Source organism: Arabidopsis lyrata (assembly GCF_000004255.2).
Source record: "Arabidopsis lyrata subsp. lyrata unplaced genomic scaffold ARALYscaffold_6, whole genome shotgun sequence".
In the NCBI taxonomy this organism is placed as follows: Eukaryota; Viridiplantae; Streptophyta; class Magnoliopsida; order Brassicales; family Brassicaceae; genus Arabidopsis; species Arabidopsis lyrata.
This window is the reverse complement of record NW_003302550.1, coordinates 3,237,664-3,254,105: the sequence shown is the minus strand read 5'-3', so window position 1 is coordinate 3,254,105 and position 16,442 is coordinate 3,237,664. Positions and strand designations below refer to the sequence as shown.

At 37.3% G+C, this 16,442-nt stretch overlaps 6 protein-coding genes across 6 annotated transcripts; 3 read left to right on the top strand and 3 right to left on the bottom strand.

Annotated features, from left to right (window-relative positions):
• Positions 1 to 12: 12 nt before the first annotated feature.
• Positions 13 to 1,236, bottom strand: LOC9309419 (thioredoxin-like protein YLS8). Its single transcript, XM_002871269.2, has 2 exons — positions 980 to 1,236; positions 13 to 544 (listed from the first exon to the last, which is right to left on the bottom strand). The coding sequence occupies exons 1-2, from the start codon at positions 1,097 to 1,099 to the stop codon at positions 236 to 238; spliced, it is 429 nt and encodes a 142-aa protein (XP_002871315.1). The 5' UTR covers positions 1,100 to 1,236; the 3' UTR covers positions 13 to 235.
• A 91-nt stretch (positions 1,237 to 1,327) lies between these two features.
• On the top strand, positions 1,328 to 3,645 carry LOC9307385 (porphobilinogen deaminase, chloroplastic). The gene is made up of 5 exons (XM_002873304.2): positions 1,328 to 1,807; positions 2,225 to 2,630; positions 2,727 to 2,933; positions 3,057 to 3,234; positions 3,329 to 3,645. Exons 1-5 carry the CDS (start codon positions 1,563 to 1,565, stop codon positions 3,439 to 3,441), a joined length of 1,149 nt encoding a protein of 382 aa, XP_002873350.1. The 5' UTR covers positions 1,328 to 1,562; the 3' UTR covers positions 3,442 to 3,645.
• Positions 3,588 to 5,595, bottom strand: LOC9307384. Its single transcript, XM_002871268.2, has 4 exons — positions 5,417 to 5,595; positions 5,010 to 5,104; positions 4,589 to 4,833; positions 3,588 to 4,500 (listed from the first exon to the last, which is right to left on the bottom strand). The coding sequence occupies exons 1-4, from the start codon at positions 5,459 to 5,461 to the stop codon at positions 3,698 to 3,700; spliced, it is 1,188 nt and encodes a 395-aa protein (XP_002871314.1). The 5' UTR covers positions 5,462 to 5,595; the 3' UTR covers positions 3,588 to 3,697.
• Positions 5,596 to 5,729: 134 nt separating this feature from the next.
• On the bottom strand, positions 5,730 to 10,310 carry LOC9309418 (serine carboxypeptidase-like 35). The gene is made up of 8 exons (XM_002871267.2): positions 9,934 to 10,310; positions 7,681 to 7,788; positions 7,392 to 7,580; positions 7,198 to 7,283; positions 6,801 to 7,094; positions 6,565 to 6,701; positions 6,322 to 6,414; positions 5,730 to 6,198 (listed from the first exon to the last, which is right to left on the bottom strand). The coding sequence occupies exons 1-8, from the start codon at positions 10,205 to 10,207 to the stop codon at positions 5,940 to 5,942; spliced, it is 1,440 nt and encodes a 479-aa protein (XP_002871313.1). The 5' UTR covers positions 10,208 to 10,310; the 3' UTR covers positions 5,730 to 5,939.
• Positions 10,311 to 10,507: 197 nt separating this feature from the next.
• On the top strand, positions 10,508 to 13,422 carry LOC9309417 (cytochrome P450 86B1). Its single transcript, XM_002873303.2, has 2 exons — positions 10,508 to 12,458; positions 12,827 to 13,422. The coding sequence occupies exons 1-2, from the start codon at positions 11,202 to 11,204 to the stop codon at positions 13,226 to 13,228; spliced, it is 1,659 nt and encodes a 552-aa protein (XP_002873349.1). The 5' UTR covers positions 10,508 to 11,201; the 3' UTR covers positions 13,229 to 13,422.
• A 1,288-nt stretch (positions 13,423 to 14,710) lies between these two features.
• LOC9309416 (uncharacterized protein At5g23160) lies at positions 14,711 to 16,138 on the top strand. The gene is made up of 2 exons (XM_002873302.2): positions 14,711 to 15,247; positions 15,458 to 16,138. The coding sequence occupies exons 1-2, from the start codon at positions 14,906 to 14,908 to the stop codon at positions 15,872 to 15,874; spliced, it is 759 nt and encodes a 252-aa protein (XP_002873348.1). The 5' UTR covers positions 14,711 to 14,905; the 3' UTR covers positions 15,875 to 16,138.
• The last annotated feature ends 304 nt before the right edge of the window (positions 16,139 to 16,442 follow it).

Below are 16,442 nucleotides of genomic sequence, written 5' to 3'. Positions count from 1 at the left end.
GAGGCATATACATGTACATAAACCCAATATCAATATTGGCTTCCAAATTTCATTTCACTGAATCATGTTCAAAGCAAGTAGTTACATAAATAAATGGAGAACAACCGAAACAGCAAGCAAAAACCAGAATCACAATCATCAAAGCATATATGAAACCAGTTCATGGGATATTTCAGCTGACCAGAATCGCTCGACTCAATGGTTTTAACAAACTAGATAGTGTTGAGAAGCCCGGTTAGTAGCGGTATTTGGTGGAGTAATCTTTTGGAGCAATCACCAACCCACGACCCTTCCTTGCACCGCGGTAGACAGTCTCGATGATATCGATGAACTCCTGCTTGTCCTTGAGGGCCCAGTTGATCTTGTTGTTGTTACCAGTTCCAAGATCGATCATGATGTGCTTGTTCCTGAAGAAGAACATGACCGTCGAAGGATCGTACAGCTCGTACATGGTGTTGAAGTCTGGCACCTCAGTGATGTCCACCAGATAAATGACTGCAAAGTTCTTTATCGTCTCAGCAACAGAGGAAAGCACCTCATCCATCTACAAAAATCGAAATCATCAAATCAAAAAAGAAACCAGAAACTGAATACTAGTATGAATTGTTTGTCAGTGAAGCCCTAATTTTATTCGGTTCCAAGACAAAGAACACAAGAATGGCTAAAGTTTCAAACAATCACCACAATCTGCAAGAACAAAACGAAGCATAGATCACAGAACTGAACACTAATACGAACAAAATCATAACCTTTCACATTGTAAACAAGTAACACCTCAAATAATTAGGATTTTTTTAGTGAAACCCTAATTTTATCAGTTCTGAGCTAAGGAACACAAGAATGGCTAAATTATCAAACAATCACCACAAAATTATCGCAATTCTCAAGCACGAAAGGATCCAAATCGAAAACTCTGAACTAAAAATAGAATCAAAACATATAATCGAGCTCAAGATCGAGAGAGAAACGTTTGACAGACCTGCATACAAGTCTCATCCCAGTCATGGCCGAAACGAATGACGACGAGACGCTCTTCCTCGGCCAGAATCGCCTGATCAACAGCCCAACCGGAGTGCAGATGCGGCAGAAGATACGACATCCTCTCTCTCTCTCTCTCTCTCTCTCTCTCTCGACGATTTTCCGATCTGTTTCAATTCGATATTTTTCTCTTGCCCTAATTTTATATTCGATACCAAATTTTGTTGACGGTGACGGCGCGTTGATTCCACGCGTAAACCGCACAGACCAACTTGGGCTAAGCCCATTAAAATACTTACTTTTCGGCCTAATAAAGATAAATCCATGAGATTGCAAAACGGACGGTGATAAAGGTAGTAGAACACCATAATCTGGTATGAGTCATTCGTAGAGGACTAAAACTCTAAAATCTAATTATCCTATCCAATATCCTCTCAAAGAGGTGAGAGCTAAGATTTTTCCCATCAACTCTCCATTTTGAAGCTAAATTCTCTGATCTCTCTTTCATTCATTTCATTTTTCCCTCTAAATCTCTCCCAACGATTACCAAATCTCACTTCACTTTGTTGGTTCCACCTGAATCCATGGATATCGCTTCATCATCTCTTTCACAAGCTCACAAAGTCGTTCTCACGCGTCAACCATCTTCTCGGGTCAACTCCTGCTCCCTTGGTTCTGTCTCAGCTATCGGATTCTCTCTTCCGCAGATTAGCTCTCCAGCTTTAGCTAAATGTCACCGGAAACAAAGCTCTTCTGGGTTCGTGAAAGCTTGTGTTGCTGTTGAACAGAAGACCCGAACTGCTATCATCAGAATTGGCACAAGGGGAAGGTAAAAATCTCTCCTTTTTTTCTTTGTCAGCTCTTTTGAGTCTATGAGTGCTTGAATGCTATTTGGGTTGGCTTTGGTTTCCTTAATTCAGATTCCAAGTATCGATTTTTACTGGTCCTCTGGTCGGATCCGTTTTCCTGTTTTGACGGAGTTATAGTTGACAATGTCAGTCCCTAGCTTAGTTTAGATGTTATAGTGTATAATTTGTTAGACTAGAGGTGATAAATGGTTCTTTTGGTTCTTCCTTGGACAGTCTCTGTACTAATCGAAAATATCAGGTGTCTGTGTTTCTTGTATTTGTTGAAGAATATTGAGCTCATTGTTAAGAGCCAAGTGAATCAATGGTGAATGAGTTTAGTTTCTGATGCGTCTTATCTTCATTTTTTTCTGCTTATATACTCTCACTGTGTAGGACAGTCCTCTAGCACTTGCTCAAGCATACGAGACGCGAGAAAAGCTCAAGTCGAAACACCCTGAACTTGTTGAAGATGGAGCTATTCATATCGAGATCATTAAAACCACCGGTGATAAGATTCTATCTCAACCGCTTGCTGATATTGGTGGGAAAGGACTTTTCACCAAAGAAATAGACGAGGCCTTAATAAATGGTCATATTGACATAGCTGTTCACTCTATGAAAGATGTCCCAACTTATTTACCTGAAAAAACGATTTTACCTTGTAACCTTCCGCGTGAGGATGTTCGAGATGCGTTTATTTGTCTGACTGCAGCCTCGTTAGCTGAGCTTCCAGCTGGAAGCGTTGTGGGAACAGCTTCTCTCAGGAGAAAGTCGCAGATTCTCCACAAATATCCTGCATTACGTGTAAGTTTTGACATCTTTTCACAGAAACTGCCATTTCTTATGGATCAGTGTTTTATCTTTCTATTTATTGATCCATGTCTTTATTGCCTTTTGCAGGTTGAGGAAAACTTCAGGGGTAATGTGCAGACAAGACTATCAAAGCTTCAAGGAGGAAAGGTCCAAGCAACTCTATTAGCACTAGCTGGTCTTAAGAGACTGAGTATGACAGAGAATGTCGCATCTATCTTATCTCTCGATGAAATGCTTCCAGCTGTTGCTCAAGGAGCTATTGGAATTGCCTGTAGAACCGATGATGATAAAATGGTATGTCAAGCTCTCTTGGAATTTATTTTATTTGATAATATTTCCCTTTATGGGATCTTGGGATTTGCATCTATGATTTATTGTGAACAAAAAAATGATCCGACTGGTGTTTTACATCTGTAGGCAACTTACTTAGCCTCACTGAACCACGAGGAAACAAGACTAGCGATTTCATGCGAGAGAGCGTTTCTTGAAACGCTAGATGGCTCATGCCGTACTCCTATCGCTGGATACGCAGCCAAAGATGAAGAAGGCAACTGCATTTTCAGAGGATTGGTTGCTTCCCCTGACGGTACTAAAGGTATGAAAACATTTCTACATTAACACATGAGAGGATAAACACATTCCCATTGAGAAATATCATTCGTTTCTCATCTCTTCCATCTTTGTGTCAGTTCTTGAGACATCAAGAAAAGGTCCATACGTGTATGAAGACATGGTGAAGATGGGAAAAGACGCGGGTCAAGAATTGCTTTCTCGTGCTGGTCCTGGCTTCTTCGGCAACTGAGCCATTCAAAGAAGAAGAGGAAGAGATGTGACACGGACAAAGTCTAGTGTTTAGGAGTAATTCAACATCTGGAAGTCCCGTTTCTTCCTCCCAATTGTTGTAACTTTTTTGATTTTGAGAAAACATAACCGTTTGTTTATTGATTGTTTTGTTGTATTTAGATTAAATTTCTCTTGCAATTGTACCCCTTTTTTTTTGGTCCCACTATGAAACTAGTTCACAAGAAATTAGAGAGACAAAATAAAAACCAGATACTTCAGCTCCATTCTCTTCGATCTTCTTGTTCATCGAGTGGAATATACCACTCCAGTCTTTTCTCGGAATTGCTCAGCCTGTCATTCAGCATCAGTTCCTCATTGCACAACGCTTTTGTAGCCACGAGAACAAGTGTCTTCAGCACACGAGCATCCAAACTGCTATTATTTCCTGTCCTAGATAAGAAGCTTCCAAATCTCCCCATCTTTATGTCTCCTGTGTTCCCAAAAGCTACATTCGGAATGTAAGCTCGCATCTCTGTCTCTGGCAACGGGAAGTCGTAGGGGCACATCATGACATTAGGTTCCATGTCTTTACCAGGGTGGTTGATGAAATGACCAAACGCTAATGGGTTTCTCATTTCAAGAACCGCTTCTACACTACCTAAATCTCCAAGCGGCCTACTCAGCATCTTCCATACCTTGGAGGAACCGTTTTCCGCAGTTGTAGTGTCTGTTCTGATCTCAGGCGTTGTAAAGGAGCCGTTCCATACTTCCCGTGATTCTCCTCCACGACCCCAAGGTTGAGCGTTTATTACCGTCCCGTCATACCCAGTGATCAGATATGAGTTCTGTGCATCAACATTTGGATACCCGGGAATGTATCTGTAGAATGCAGGAGAGTAAATCACACCAGGGTAAAAGGCTAAGACAGCACCCACATCTGCTTCACCTTCTATAAAACAGCCTTGACCCGCATCTTTGTGAGGTATTAAGGATGGTTTGATCTGGAGGGTGTACCCAATTCGATCCTTTAATCGATGTGAGACTTCAGCGAGTTTCAGTGGTTTAGTCTCAGGAACAACTGTGCTGAAGAAGAATCAGTGAGAAACGTTAAGACAATAAGGACTAGAAAGTTTTATTAGTTCACTACACATATTATTTAGACTCACTGGGCTTGTCTGCAGCTGAGACATTGTTGTCCCTTCTTGATTCTGATCCTGGCTTATTTAGTTCTTCCTTTGTTTTGTCAATATCGGTAAGAAGAATCTCGTCCATCGAAGAACAAAAATTTTGGACTTGGTAGTGAATGTTCTCCTGAACTTGCTTCTGTTGCTCAAATAAAGTGGCTTTACCAGCAATCTCAATGATCTCTTCTGCATCAGCCTCCTCAGCATTTCGTCCCAAACGATTATAGCTATATCACAGAGAATCTCCGTGAGAAATATAGTGGAAAGAATCTCTAACAATTATGGTACTACTAACACTGTGCTTAGTCAATAAACAGACAAGTTGATACTTAATAATCAGGATAACATCCTTGAAACACTACAAATCTTGTTCAAAAGTACTTCATTACATACAAATACCAACCTTGTAAACATAAACAGTTTGTTAATGTCGGCTTCAAATTGCAGTTGCCTTGGACTCTTAGCAAAAGTAGTACTCTTTGCTAGAATACCAACACCCTGGAAATTTGACAAAGAAGAAAAAAATAAGAGAGAATACACCAGTGAATCAAATGTGGTCACACTATTACATCAAAAATCTAAAACTAACAATGCCTATTGATCATTTGAGAAACTTCAAACTACATTTTCCGACAGAAAGCGAATCATTGGGATTTCAACAATTTCAAGTACTCACATATGTTCTAAAGTCTATACAAGCTACGAAAGTGAGACCTAGCTTATAGTGAAGACTAAATCCTACAAAAGACTCGAACTTTCTTCATACCCAACAAGGAAAGTCGGATTGGAAGATAAGAAATTCATATTCACCTGCTGAAATTTGCTGAAAAGGAACATCATTTTTGAAAACGCCATTCTTTTTCCTCCTCACTTTGAATCGACGGGCAGAGAAGAAGATGAATCGCACGCAGCAACTGCTTCAGTTGAAACATCTCTTTGGGTGATTGATTCCAAAAAACGCGACACGCTGCTGCCTCAGCTCATGGGCCTTCATGGCCCTCCAAAGTTTTTTTTTCTTAAGGGCCTCTCATTACTCTATTCGTCTCTCCCAAATTTTATTTCATTAATATTAAAGTATTTAATTGAAAATTAAAATATATCTGATTTCCAAAATTAAGAAAGTAGACTAGTGATTTGTTGATTATTGAAATACTTGAAAAATTTATAAACAACGGAAAACGTGCGTAGGAAGGTAAGAGGAGCCTTATAATTACACTTGATTCCCACAAACAAAAAGTTCAAAGATCTTTTATTCATCAAATCAATTGGGGAAAGTGCCTAAACGAAGGTTCCAAAACAACAACAACTTGCCATCATGACTTGACGGTACTGATCAGAACCGTTTTGAAGGCAAGGGCACTGAAGAAAGGAAGTGAGAGAATAATGTGAGAGATTGCGCCGGAGCAAAGGACGGAACCTGGTGACCGGCTCCTCTCACCGTCACAAACGTTAGTCCTCCGGCATAAGTCTCAACCCATCCAGCCACTTGACTCTTGTGGAACCATGACCTCCACGGTAACTCAACCTTAAGTCCCATCTTTTTTATGCTATAGCGTGTAGATGTTACCGGAACTCTCCCATCCGTATCTCCGCTATAACCAACATTGAACCAATCAGGATAAAATTAAAATGGTAAACGATATTCTTACATATTTTCAGATTTTCTCTCTTTTATGTCAATTTTTTAACAGTAAAAGAAAGATATATATAGATACCTATAGATCCAGATGCGGAGGCCGCCCGTTGAAAGCTTTTGTATGGTGGGAATTATGGTGGATGGAGCATCATTCCATCTCTTTATTACTCCGCTGAATCACACCCACATGATATATACTTTGTTCATTAGAAACATGACCAAATTAAATTTAAACTTACATATAAAGTAACACAACAAATTAAAGTCGATCTCTATACCCATTAATGTTGGTTAGTACTAACCTAACCTAAGTAGGACTAACCTGCAAGGAGAGTACGGATAAGGAAGGTTTGTGACATTCGCATGGAGTGCAACCTGCACATCTTTCCGGTTAAAATAATTTTCGGCATAACCTTCAGTGCATGGATCGTACCCGGCCGGAAACTTGACCCACATGTCCTAAACCAGCAAAAGAGAAGAATTTGTAAGAAAAAGTAAGAAGAAAGATGATGGTTACATTATGTATAATGATACAATATTGAATTGTAGATTACGTACGTCAAAAGTAAGGAGACGAGGAGACACGACAATTTTAGGTTTCCTTGGAGAAGATGAGGACAAAGAGGAGAGGCAAACGGGAGTGTAGATGCTGTATATATCGATATCGTTGTAAGCATCCATGAACCCTTTGAAATTGTTGTAGCATTGTTCGGTCTTGTTGGTGGTATCTTCCTCAAAACGGCACGAGCCATGGATGTTGGTGTGGACCTCGTCCGATATTATAGCGTGGCTCCATGCGTAGTCCACTAGTCCTGCCATGTCTGTTGCCTCATTGATCACCGCATTCCCTATCTGCAACGCAGCACCAAACGAATACGTTTTAATTTATGTTTACTTAAATCTCAAGAATCGTTGCTTCAAGTAACCTAATTAACTACTACTACATAGTGCGTACCATGAAACCCTTGAGATTAATGCGAGAGTCTTTTGTCTTCTTGTTCCTGTCGTAAATTACCTCCGCAAGCTGAGGAACATAGTGACCTGAGTAAAGAAGATCGAAAGCTTGTGATTCAATCTTTGTTTTATATATATACTGATATACAAATACAGATTGGAGTGTCTAGTTCGGCTAAATCCGCGAACACTTACCGGCGTAACTCTCTCCGGAGATGTAGAACTCGTTAGATCGGAACTCGGGGAATTTCATGAACCAGTTAATCAAGAAAGCAAGAGAGTCCGCTGCGGTAACTTCATCTCCAAGCTTTTGAAGATCCATTGAGTTATTGGTATACGAGAACCCTACCCCAACCGGTGCTTCCAAGAACAACATATTGGCCTCTACACGGACATTTATTTTTTAATAACGTCACAACTAATATATGTATACATATAGACAAAAAATTAAATGTTTCTATGTGTGGTAAGTTAATTAGTTTACCTTTGTTCCAAGAGAAATTATTGTAGGTAAGTTTGTCACCGTTGGTGTGAACAAGAAAAGGGCCTAGTTCTTGTGCAGCTCCATAGGCTATTGATGAGCAACCCGGTCCTGCATATTAGATTTGAGTTTAAAGTGATGAAATTTTTTTAAAAGTTCCACTATGTAGTAAATTAGTAATACAGTTCACTAGAGAACATTGTTATTTGCAATTCCATCGCTAAACTGTTATTTGTGGCGGTCCTTAAATGTTCCGCAAAAATCCAAAAACATACAACTAAATTTGTCAAGAAAAATAAAAATGAACGAGACTAGCTAGACGCCTAGACGTCAATATATAGTCACGAGTTGTCTATCAAAATTCAAATATCATTATTGTCTACAGAAATTAAATAAGGAGTATAAGTTTTACTATAACTATGAATACATTGGACTTAAAAAAAAAAAAAAAAAAAAAAAAATTGAATACATTGGACTCGTATGTACCCTTCAATCACGCAACTCATTATTAACAAATTCAACCTTTTTGTTGAGACTCCACATTATTGTTAAGAAATAGACAAAGCTTTTTGTTTATTTCTAGATGATAATTAAATATTCAACATCTTATCCAATCTCTAGCCCCAATATAAAAAGGCACGGTCCATATTTCTCGTATCCCTAAATATCCTAATATTGGAATGAACCGTGTGCGGAAAAAGACAAACCGTATAAAGTAAATTCGTTAAATTGAATGAACAACCCGAGGGAAAAAGAAGATACAGACAAAAAAATCTTTAAACACTCTACAAACAAGATTTGGACATTGAATGATACAAGTCCGATATCTGTCAGAGAGCCGGACCATATACGTCTTCGTTGATATTTTACTGATTATGTTGTTTGATTATAGTATAGTAGGTTTCATTTCACTGTATCATAACATAATTTGATTTATTTAAAAAGATTTTTATAGTTTTATGACAAACGTTTTTACTTAATTAGATCGAAGTTTATTTTCATTAAAACTGGTTTCAACTATGGTTTTCAATTTTCACGTTAATAAAAAAAAACATGGACTGGTGGAATCAAAATTCAGTAATTGTTCCGAAGAGGCAAGAACCTACTCGTTCCACCGTACATATTGTTGAAGTGCGTTCCAGAAACGAAATATATAATTAAAGTAGGCAATTAAAATTTGTCGGCATTCCCAACTATCACATTGGTTATCACTTCTCCATCAAGCAATAGTAAAGAAACAAAAATGTTGAATAGTATATATCTGTGTATCAATGAATGGAGTAGATTATTAAGAATAGCGATATATAATTGTACACACTATTTACTACTTTAAGTTTTGGCTTTTTTGTGGACTTAGAAATTTTTGTAAAGAAAAACAAAGAATTGCATCGAAACGACCATATAGTATCTCGTTGTGATATACATTTACATTAACCCGCTTGGTAAGTTAGAAGGCAGAGTAAGGAGACAGATGGAGTTTGGTAGGACAATGTACACAACTTGATGTTTTCTAAAGAGATCTATAAATAAGTAGTAAAACTTTAGTCCAAATTCAATTTTGTATCCAAAAAAATTACTGCCGAAAACATTTATCTATCCTTATGTTTAGAAAAATCTTTGTTTACATTTTTTTTTTTCGTGCAAGTTTTATCTTGTTTTTTCCCTACATCACGGCAATGCCCACGAGCTTGAGAGCTCATTAATCATGATTACATTGATTTTTAGTAAACAAACTTAATCATCACATCATCTGTTTCACAGAAAGTACCATTTACTTTAAACATTAATCTACCGTATTGTTTGGGAAAGAAAAAAAAAAAAATTGTTCTAAAATTTCTCAACGATTTTTCAACAATAAAACCTTACTTATCTCTTCAGAAAAAAACTATCAAAATTTAAATTTATGTCACTACAATATTATATATTAGTGGTACATCTAACTATCTTTTCAATTAATCAATGTGAAAATGTCAATGAAATGGAAGGAACGCAATTTTGCTATATATATTTTTTTAACAACTTGTGAATATTGAAAATCTTGATACACTCACACACCTAAACATTTTTACAAATTAACTTCTCGTAAAGTAAATTTGTAAACAGCACAAAACAGTGAAATTCAACTTTCGATTTAACCTAAGACCAAACTAATGAGATTGCCAGTTACAAACAATGATAAGTTTGCATTATTATTACGTCTTCAAATAAAATTTGTTGTTTTATGTAAATGAGCGAGAGAGATGGAGAGAAACTGACCTCCATTGAGCCAAAGGACGAGAGGACGACGAGAAGAGTTTTGTTGGGCTTCGAAGAACCAATAGAAAAGTGCCTTCTGCTTCTGTTCGGGCCCCAGATTCACGTAACCGGCGTAGTGTTTAAAGTTAACCGGTGGTTGGCCGGGCAAACCGGTTACCAGGTCATCTTCCTTCCTCCCAGAGTATGAAACTGTTACCTTCTTCTCCGGTTTCCTACCACAGGCTATCGCCGGTAACACCAGAATGCACAGTAGCCAAAGTGCGTTCTTCTTCATCGCCAAACGCTTTCTCTTCTCTTTTGTTTTTTGTTCGTTTCAATTATTTATCGAAATGAAGAGTAGTATATGAGAAAACGCCCCCACTTCTTCTACTTTATACTGTTTCTTTTTTTTTTTAATAACAGTCTTTTTTATACTGTCGAAACGAAGAGTAGATGTCGACCGTACTATTTCCTTGTAATGGGCCTTCCACGCTTTTTGTTTATCGATGGTTCATGATGAAAATACAAATTAACAATGCAGTTCATGAAATTATATATTAATATATATCAAAGGCCCGATACTATATTGGGAGGGCCATACGCTTTCTGAGCCCAAATTGTTCGAGGACAATGATCAAATAGTCAAATTGGTCGAGAACAATTATCCTAGGGAACTTCTTAAGAGTCCTAAAAATCACCAGATATATGCATTTAACCTAAAATCAAACAATAACGGTTTCACCGACAGGTAAAATAGTTCATTGTCACTAGTACACAAAAATTCTGGTTATTCGAATGAATGAATATTAATATTACAATTTCCACACATATGTACTGATAAATTAAACAAGTTGTTTGACAAAATAAAATAAAGTGTATACAAAATAAACAAGAACTTAGGTGATCCGTCAGACCGTCACCACGCACCTGTCAACTTCTCTTTTATCCACAATCCTCATATTCTAAAACCCTAATTTTTTAATTAATCCCCACCAAAAGATTCGTCCTTTCAAAAGACCAAAACGAAAACAAGGCAAAACATGAGAAAGCAAGAGCCACACAAATTAAAAGACCGTTAGAAAAGAGCAACGAACTTTTTAGCTCACCAAATCAAACCCAATTTCACATTGAGAGCCAAACACGAAACTTATGCGTCTTGATTCCTTCTTCTCTCAGTTCACATTCTTCACCTACTAATTAACTAACAACTTCATTATTTGTAATCTCTCTTTCTCTTTCTCTCTGCAAAAATTATACACACTCTGTTTCTTTGTTCCCTCTTTGTCACTATGAACCCTACTTCTTCTTCTTATAATCTCACGGCTGCTGCCGTTTTCGTTTCCTCTTCTTGTTTCGGAAGCGACGAGCCTCTGGTTCCTAGGAGGCTGTTTTTCTTGAGAGATGTTCAGATTCTTGAGCTCTTTATTGCCCTTTTAGTGTTTGTGACAATACATTCCTTGCGCCAGAAGAAACATCAAGGGATGCCCGTTTGGCCGTTTCTTGGCATGCTTCCCTCGTTGATTTCCGCGTTCCGAAGCAACATATACGAATGGCTATCTGAGGTTCTTATCAGCCAAAACGGGACATTCCGGTTTAGAGGTCCTTGGTTTAGCACCCTCAACTGCGTTGTTACCTGCGACCCAAGAAACGTTGAGCATCTTCTCAAGACCCGTTTCTCTATCTATCCTAAGGGTTCTTACTTCCGTGAGACCATGCGAGATCTACTCGGAGACGGGATTTTCAACACCGATGAAGAAACGTGGCAACAACAAAGGAAAACAGCAAGTGTCGAGTTCCATTCGGCTAAATTCAGACTGTTAACCAGTCAATCATTGCACGAACTTGTGCATAATCGACTTTTGCCGGTTCTAGAAACTTCCGGCAATATCGATCTTCAAGACATTTTGTTAAGACTAACGTTCGACAATGTATGCATGATTGCTTTTGGGGTCGATCCAGGCTGTCTTAGTCCAAAACTACCCGAAATTCCTTTTGCAAAAGCCTTCGAGGATGCAACAGAAGCAACAGTTGTGAGATTTGTGATGCCTAAATTCGTGTGGAAGCTCATGAGGTCTCTTAATTTAGGAACGGAGAAGAAGCTAAAGAAATCAATAAAAGGTGTGGATGATTTCGCTGAAGAAGTAATCCGGAGGAGGAAGAAACAGATGTCTCTAGAGGCTGAAATCTCGAAGAGACCTGATCTCTTGACTATCTTTATGGGTCTACGAGACCAAAATGGACAGAAATTTTCAGATAAGTTTTTGCGCGATATTTGTGTGAACTTCATACTTGCTGGGAGAGACACTTCCTCCGTGGCTTTAAGCTGGTTTTTCTGGTTAATCGAGAAGAATCCGGAAGTGGAGGAGAAAATCATGATGGGAATTTGCAAGATTCTTGAGCAGAGAGATGATCAGGGAGATGCAAAGAAGAACATGGAATATGAGCCTGTGTTCAGACCAGAAGAGATCAAGAAAATGGATTATCTACAAGCTGCTTTGTCTGAGACTCTCAGATTGTATCCTTCTGTTCCAGTCGATCACAAAGAGGTATCTGCTCTGTTTCACTTACTTGTGTAACTTGTCTCCCAAGAAGTCATTAAGAGTTTGATTTTTGGTTCGTTTTTATTTATTTATTTTCAGTTATTCTGAAAAAAAAATAGTTCTTTTTGTCAAAATTTTGGTTCGGTTATAGTTTTAGGTACGGTTCGAATTTGGAGACAAAATATTATACAAAAATAATTAATTACTTCTAATCGAGTATCAGAGTATAGTAAAACCTAGTTTTGATTAAATGTGAATTTGAAAGTTTTTTTTGATACATTGGTGTGGTATGTTTACATAAAATTCTCTTTCATTCGATTACGGTTATTGAAATATAGCACACATGAGATTTATACGAGTAAAATAATTTGTAGGTACTTGAAGACGATATATTTCCAGATGGGACCAAATTAAAAAAAGGAGAAAAAGTTATATACGCAATATACGCCATGGGACGCATGGAAACAATTTGGGGGAAAGACTGTCGTGAGTTCAAACCAGAAAGGTGGTTAAGAGATGGCCGATACATGAGTGAGTCGGCCTATAAGTTTACGGCCTTCAATGGCGGTCCTCGGCTATGTCTAGGCAAGGATTTTGCGTATTATCAAATGAGATATGTTGCGGCCGCGATTATCTACCGATATAGGGTCAGGGTTGATGATAAGGGAGGTCATAAGGTTGAGCCAAAGATGGCTCTAACTATGTACATGAAGCATGGATTGAAGGTGAATATGGTCAAGAGGAGTGTCTCTGAGATAGACCACTACTACTGCTGAGTGGCTGCCATAAAGGGTATAAAATTGGTGTATATTGATTCATGTTTTGACATTTAATTTATGAAATGTAACAAGTGATTGTTGTTTTTGGGTGGTTTGGTAGTTAAGTTGTTTATATTCTGTGGGGTTTTATAGTAATTAATGGTAACTTGCGACATAATGTATTATTCTACAAAGAGTCCATATTTTTGTCATTTTGTATAGGATTTCTTATATTTTAGTGTCTACATTGAATGTGAGGAATGATATGGATCTCTATGTAGGTCCAGGTTGAAAAAAATTGATACAAGAAGGAATATGTACATATTTCTTATCAGAGAATGTACATAATATATTGGATTATAACTATGACTTTTGCAAAATGCCAAAAAAAAAATCCAGATGAATTCGAAATGGGTCATAAAGAAAACAGCTAAACGAAAATGTCCAATGTAGAAGTTGGAACGTGGGCACTACGATACTTATTTTCTTATATCAAATTTTACTTTGGTTTATTTTATTTATTAATTAAAATTCTCTCAAAGATTAATCGTTTCTTCGTTCTAATCTTAAAACCGTGTTGAATAACGTGGTTCGTTATTGTATATGTTTTTTATTCATAACGTCTGGATTGGTGATGAAAGCGTAATAAAGAAGAAGTTTGTATTTGTCACTATTCTTCAGTATTCAAATTTGTACCGCTAACACTTAGGATATACTACACACTAGCATTTTTCTTCCGCTGAATTAACTCATTAAAACAAATAGGTGGGAAAATTATGACATAATATTAAACTTAATACTTTAATAGTGTATACTCGATTATATACTTCTTTTTCAGCAGTAAATCTCACTTAATATGTACTATACTTTTTGGTTTATGAAGCCTATAGTGATCAAAGTACGAGGGTATAAAAGCCACAAACTGGACCAACCAGATATTGAAAAAAAGAAACTCAGAAACTGGACCAACCAGATATTGAAAAAAAGAAACTCAGAAATAGAAAAAACAGAGCACTCTTCTGTGATCTGTTTTACTATAAGAGGCAGTTAAGCTTTTTTCATACATTGTCATCTCAATATCAAAATATCATTAGCAGCTCGTATTGGTAGTTCATTTGGGCGCACAGGGCGATTCTTTGAATAAACTCGTCTTCAAAAGTATATAGATTTAGTCTAATTATAACATGTTTTAATGTCCAGCGCAAAAAATTAAAGTTATAGACTAAAAGGTATCGACCTTTTTGGTTACAAAAAATATAACAGCACTGATTTTTTAGTAGATAACTCTGCAGAGTCTACAACAACAACAAAAAATTATAAGAAGAAATGATACTATAATCATCCAATATTTATCGGATTTGGAAGAGATCCATATATCGGAATCGCAGTGCATTTGCAAAGAAATTATATTTTCCTATCCTTTTTTTCTTCTATCTTATCTTGTAAAAATTTCTATAGTAATTTTTTTTTGGATACAACTTCTTGTAACTTTAGTCCCGTCCAAGTTTTCTTATTATGATAGTAATTATTTATGTCACCGTGTTATTGCCGTCGATTCTTCGAAACTGTGTCAACAGTGATAAACATTATTTTAATTTAAAAAATAAAAAGAGAGGATAAAACCCAACCGCTCCGAGCGATATTTCAAAGTCTTCGCACGAATGCAACAATTCTCTTTCCTTCAATCCCACTGCAATGGCGAAAACAGAGAAGCGAGTCCCAGAAAGACTCGGATCTTCTTCTTATTTTCTCGGCTGTTTCGGATTTTCCCCGAAAGTATACTCCGACAAGCCGATGGTTACAAAAGAAGACGGTTGTAAGAAGAAGAAGCGAATTAGTCGGTGGTTTTTATGTTCGAAGTTCCGCCTGAAGAACGGCGAGATCAAACCGTCGCCGATCGAGGAAACAGAGAAACCTACTTGGAGAGTAGAAGATGAAACTGATGATAAGCAGAAACCCCTCTCCGTGATACGTCGTACAACTGATCGTAAAAGTATTCCAGTTGATGATAAAGCCATGAATCAGGAAACAAAAGAGGTATCTTTCGTGAAATCTTAAAAGTTAGAGATTCCAGTTGATGATATAACCATTTTCAGACAATTAAATTTCCTTTCATGGTCAAACATGATTTATTCATTATCTTGATTTTTAGAAAATTTGTCATATATATTGTGGATCTTATTTGGTTTTCCCGATGTCGTCACATCGTTTCTTGATTTTTTCCAAATTTTTGTTGATATTTTTCAGACAAAACCTAAGGACTTACGAGACTCCACCCCTGACCGATCAAAACCCATCGAACCGCTAGGTTCCTTCAAAAAAGACACGTGTCCAGAGCGGATATCTAATTCCACCCGTTACTTGAAATCAGACTTGAAACCAACTCGATCAAGAAACGGGTCACGGGTCAAGCCTTTTGACCCGGTAATTGGGATTTCGATAATTATATTGACGTTGATGATTATGTTAGTTTGGGGTCGACTTTGTGCTATTCTGTGTACATCCGCTTGGTGTTACGTCCTACCTCGTGTCAGAGACGCAGCCGCGTTGGCTAAACGCAAACGCAACGGTAGCGATGTAGGGGATTTGAATTCACAGTCTTATAAAAGAAAAGTCGTTTTGGACGGGTTTCTTGGACGGCAAAATCGCGTTTCGTTGTCATGATGATCCTTTCTTTTTGTTTTGTTTTCTATATTATAATGGTTTGGTCATACTTTTTGTTTTCTTTAAAGCAGGGATAAACAGTGTTTCCGTTTAATAACGATGATCGATCGATTGTGAATGGACACATTAAGTATAATATATTGTCTTGTGTTTTTAGAGGTCAATATTTAGCAGCCTATTTTTGTAATCTAGGAATTTTCTTGGTTTTACCAAGTTTGGATTGGTTTGATTGGGATATATAATATTCAGCGATCAGTGATGTCACTTGGTATGAATCAAGGAACACGTGCATGAGTTTCTCTTTTAGGGACCATTTATTTCATTATAAATAAATAAAAGTCCTCTGCGGTAAGTTTTTTTTTTTTTTTTTTTTTCCAAAAGAAATTTCCATTAATAATACCAAATTACAAAGGAGAAACCAAATCATAAAATACAAAGCTTACAGACCTTATCTATTTACCAAACTAAGCTTGGAAAATGTCAAACCAAGTAGATAAGAGAGACTAGGTTGGAGCATTGCGCCCTAGAGAGAGGGTCAAGCTTACACCTAAGAGTATTCTGAATATCC

Bases quoted from the DNA above. Each gene is read 5' to 3' on its own strand.
- LOC9309419 (XM_002871269.2), bottom strand. From the start codon at position 1,099: ATGTCGTATCTTCTGCCGCATCTGCACTCCGGTTGGGCTGTTGATCAG. The intron at 545-979 runs GTCTGTCAAACG...CGATTTTTGTAG, and splicing joins GGGATGAGACTTGTATGCAG to ATGGATGAGGTGCTTTCCTC.
- LOC9307385 (XM_002873304.2), top strand. From the start codon at position 1,563: ATGGATATCGCTTCATCATCTCTTTCACAAGCTCACAAAGTCGTTCTC. The intron at 2,631-2,726 runs GTAAGTTTTGAC...TGCCTTTTGCAG, and splicing joins ACAAATATCCTGCATTACGT to GTTGAGGAAAACTTCAGGGG. The intron at 3,235-3,328 runs GTATGAAAACAT...TCTTTGTGTCAG, and splicing joins TTCCCCTGACGGTACTAAAG to TTCTTGAGACATCAAGAAAA.
- LOC9307384 (XM_002871268.2), bottom strand. From the start codon at position 5,461: ATGGCGTTTTCAAAAATGATGTTCCTTTTCAGCAAATTTCAGCAG. The intron at 4,834-5,009 runs GTTGGTATTTGT...TCTGTGATATAG, and splicing joins AAACTGTTTATGTTTACAAG to CTATAATCGTTTGGGACGAA. The intron at 4,501-4,588 runs GTGAGTCTAAAT...TCTTCAGCACAG, and splicing joins CTCAGCTGCAGACAAGCCCA to TTGTTCCTGAGACTAAACCA.
- LOC9309418 (XM_002871267.2), bottom strand. From the start codon at position 10,207: ATGAAGAAGAACGCACTTTGGCTACTGTGCATTCTGGTGTTACCGGCG. The intron at 7,789-9,933 runs GTCAGTTTCTCT...TCTAATATGCAG, and splicing joins CGTCCTTTGGCTCAATGGAG to GACCGGGTTGCTCATCAATA. The intron at 6,702-6,800 runs GTACGTAATCTA...TTGCTGGTTTAG, and splicing joins CTCGTCTCCTTACTTTTGAC to GACATGTGGGTCAAGTTTCC.
- LOC9309417 (XM_002873303.2), top strand. From the start codon at position 11,202: ATGAACCCTACTTCTTCTTCTTATAATCTCACGGCTGCTGCCGTTTTC. The intron at 12,459-12,826 runs GTATCTGCTCTG...AATAATTTGTAG, and splicing joins TTCCAGTCGATCACAAAGAG to GTACTTGAAGACGATATATT.
- LOC9309416 (XM_002873302.2), top strand. From the start codon at position 14,906: ATGGCGAAAACAGAGAAGCGAGTCCCAGAAAGACTCGGATCTTCTTCT. The intron at 15,248-15,457 runs GTATCTTTCGTG...GATATTTTTCAG, and splicing joins TGAATCAGGAAACAAAAGAG to ACAAAACCTAAGGACTTACG.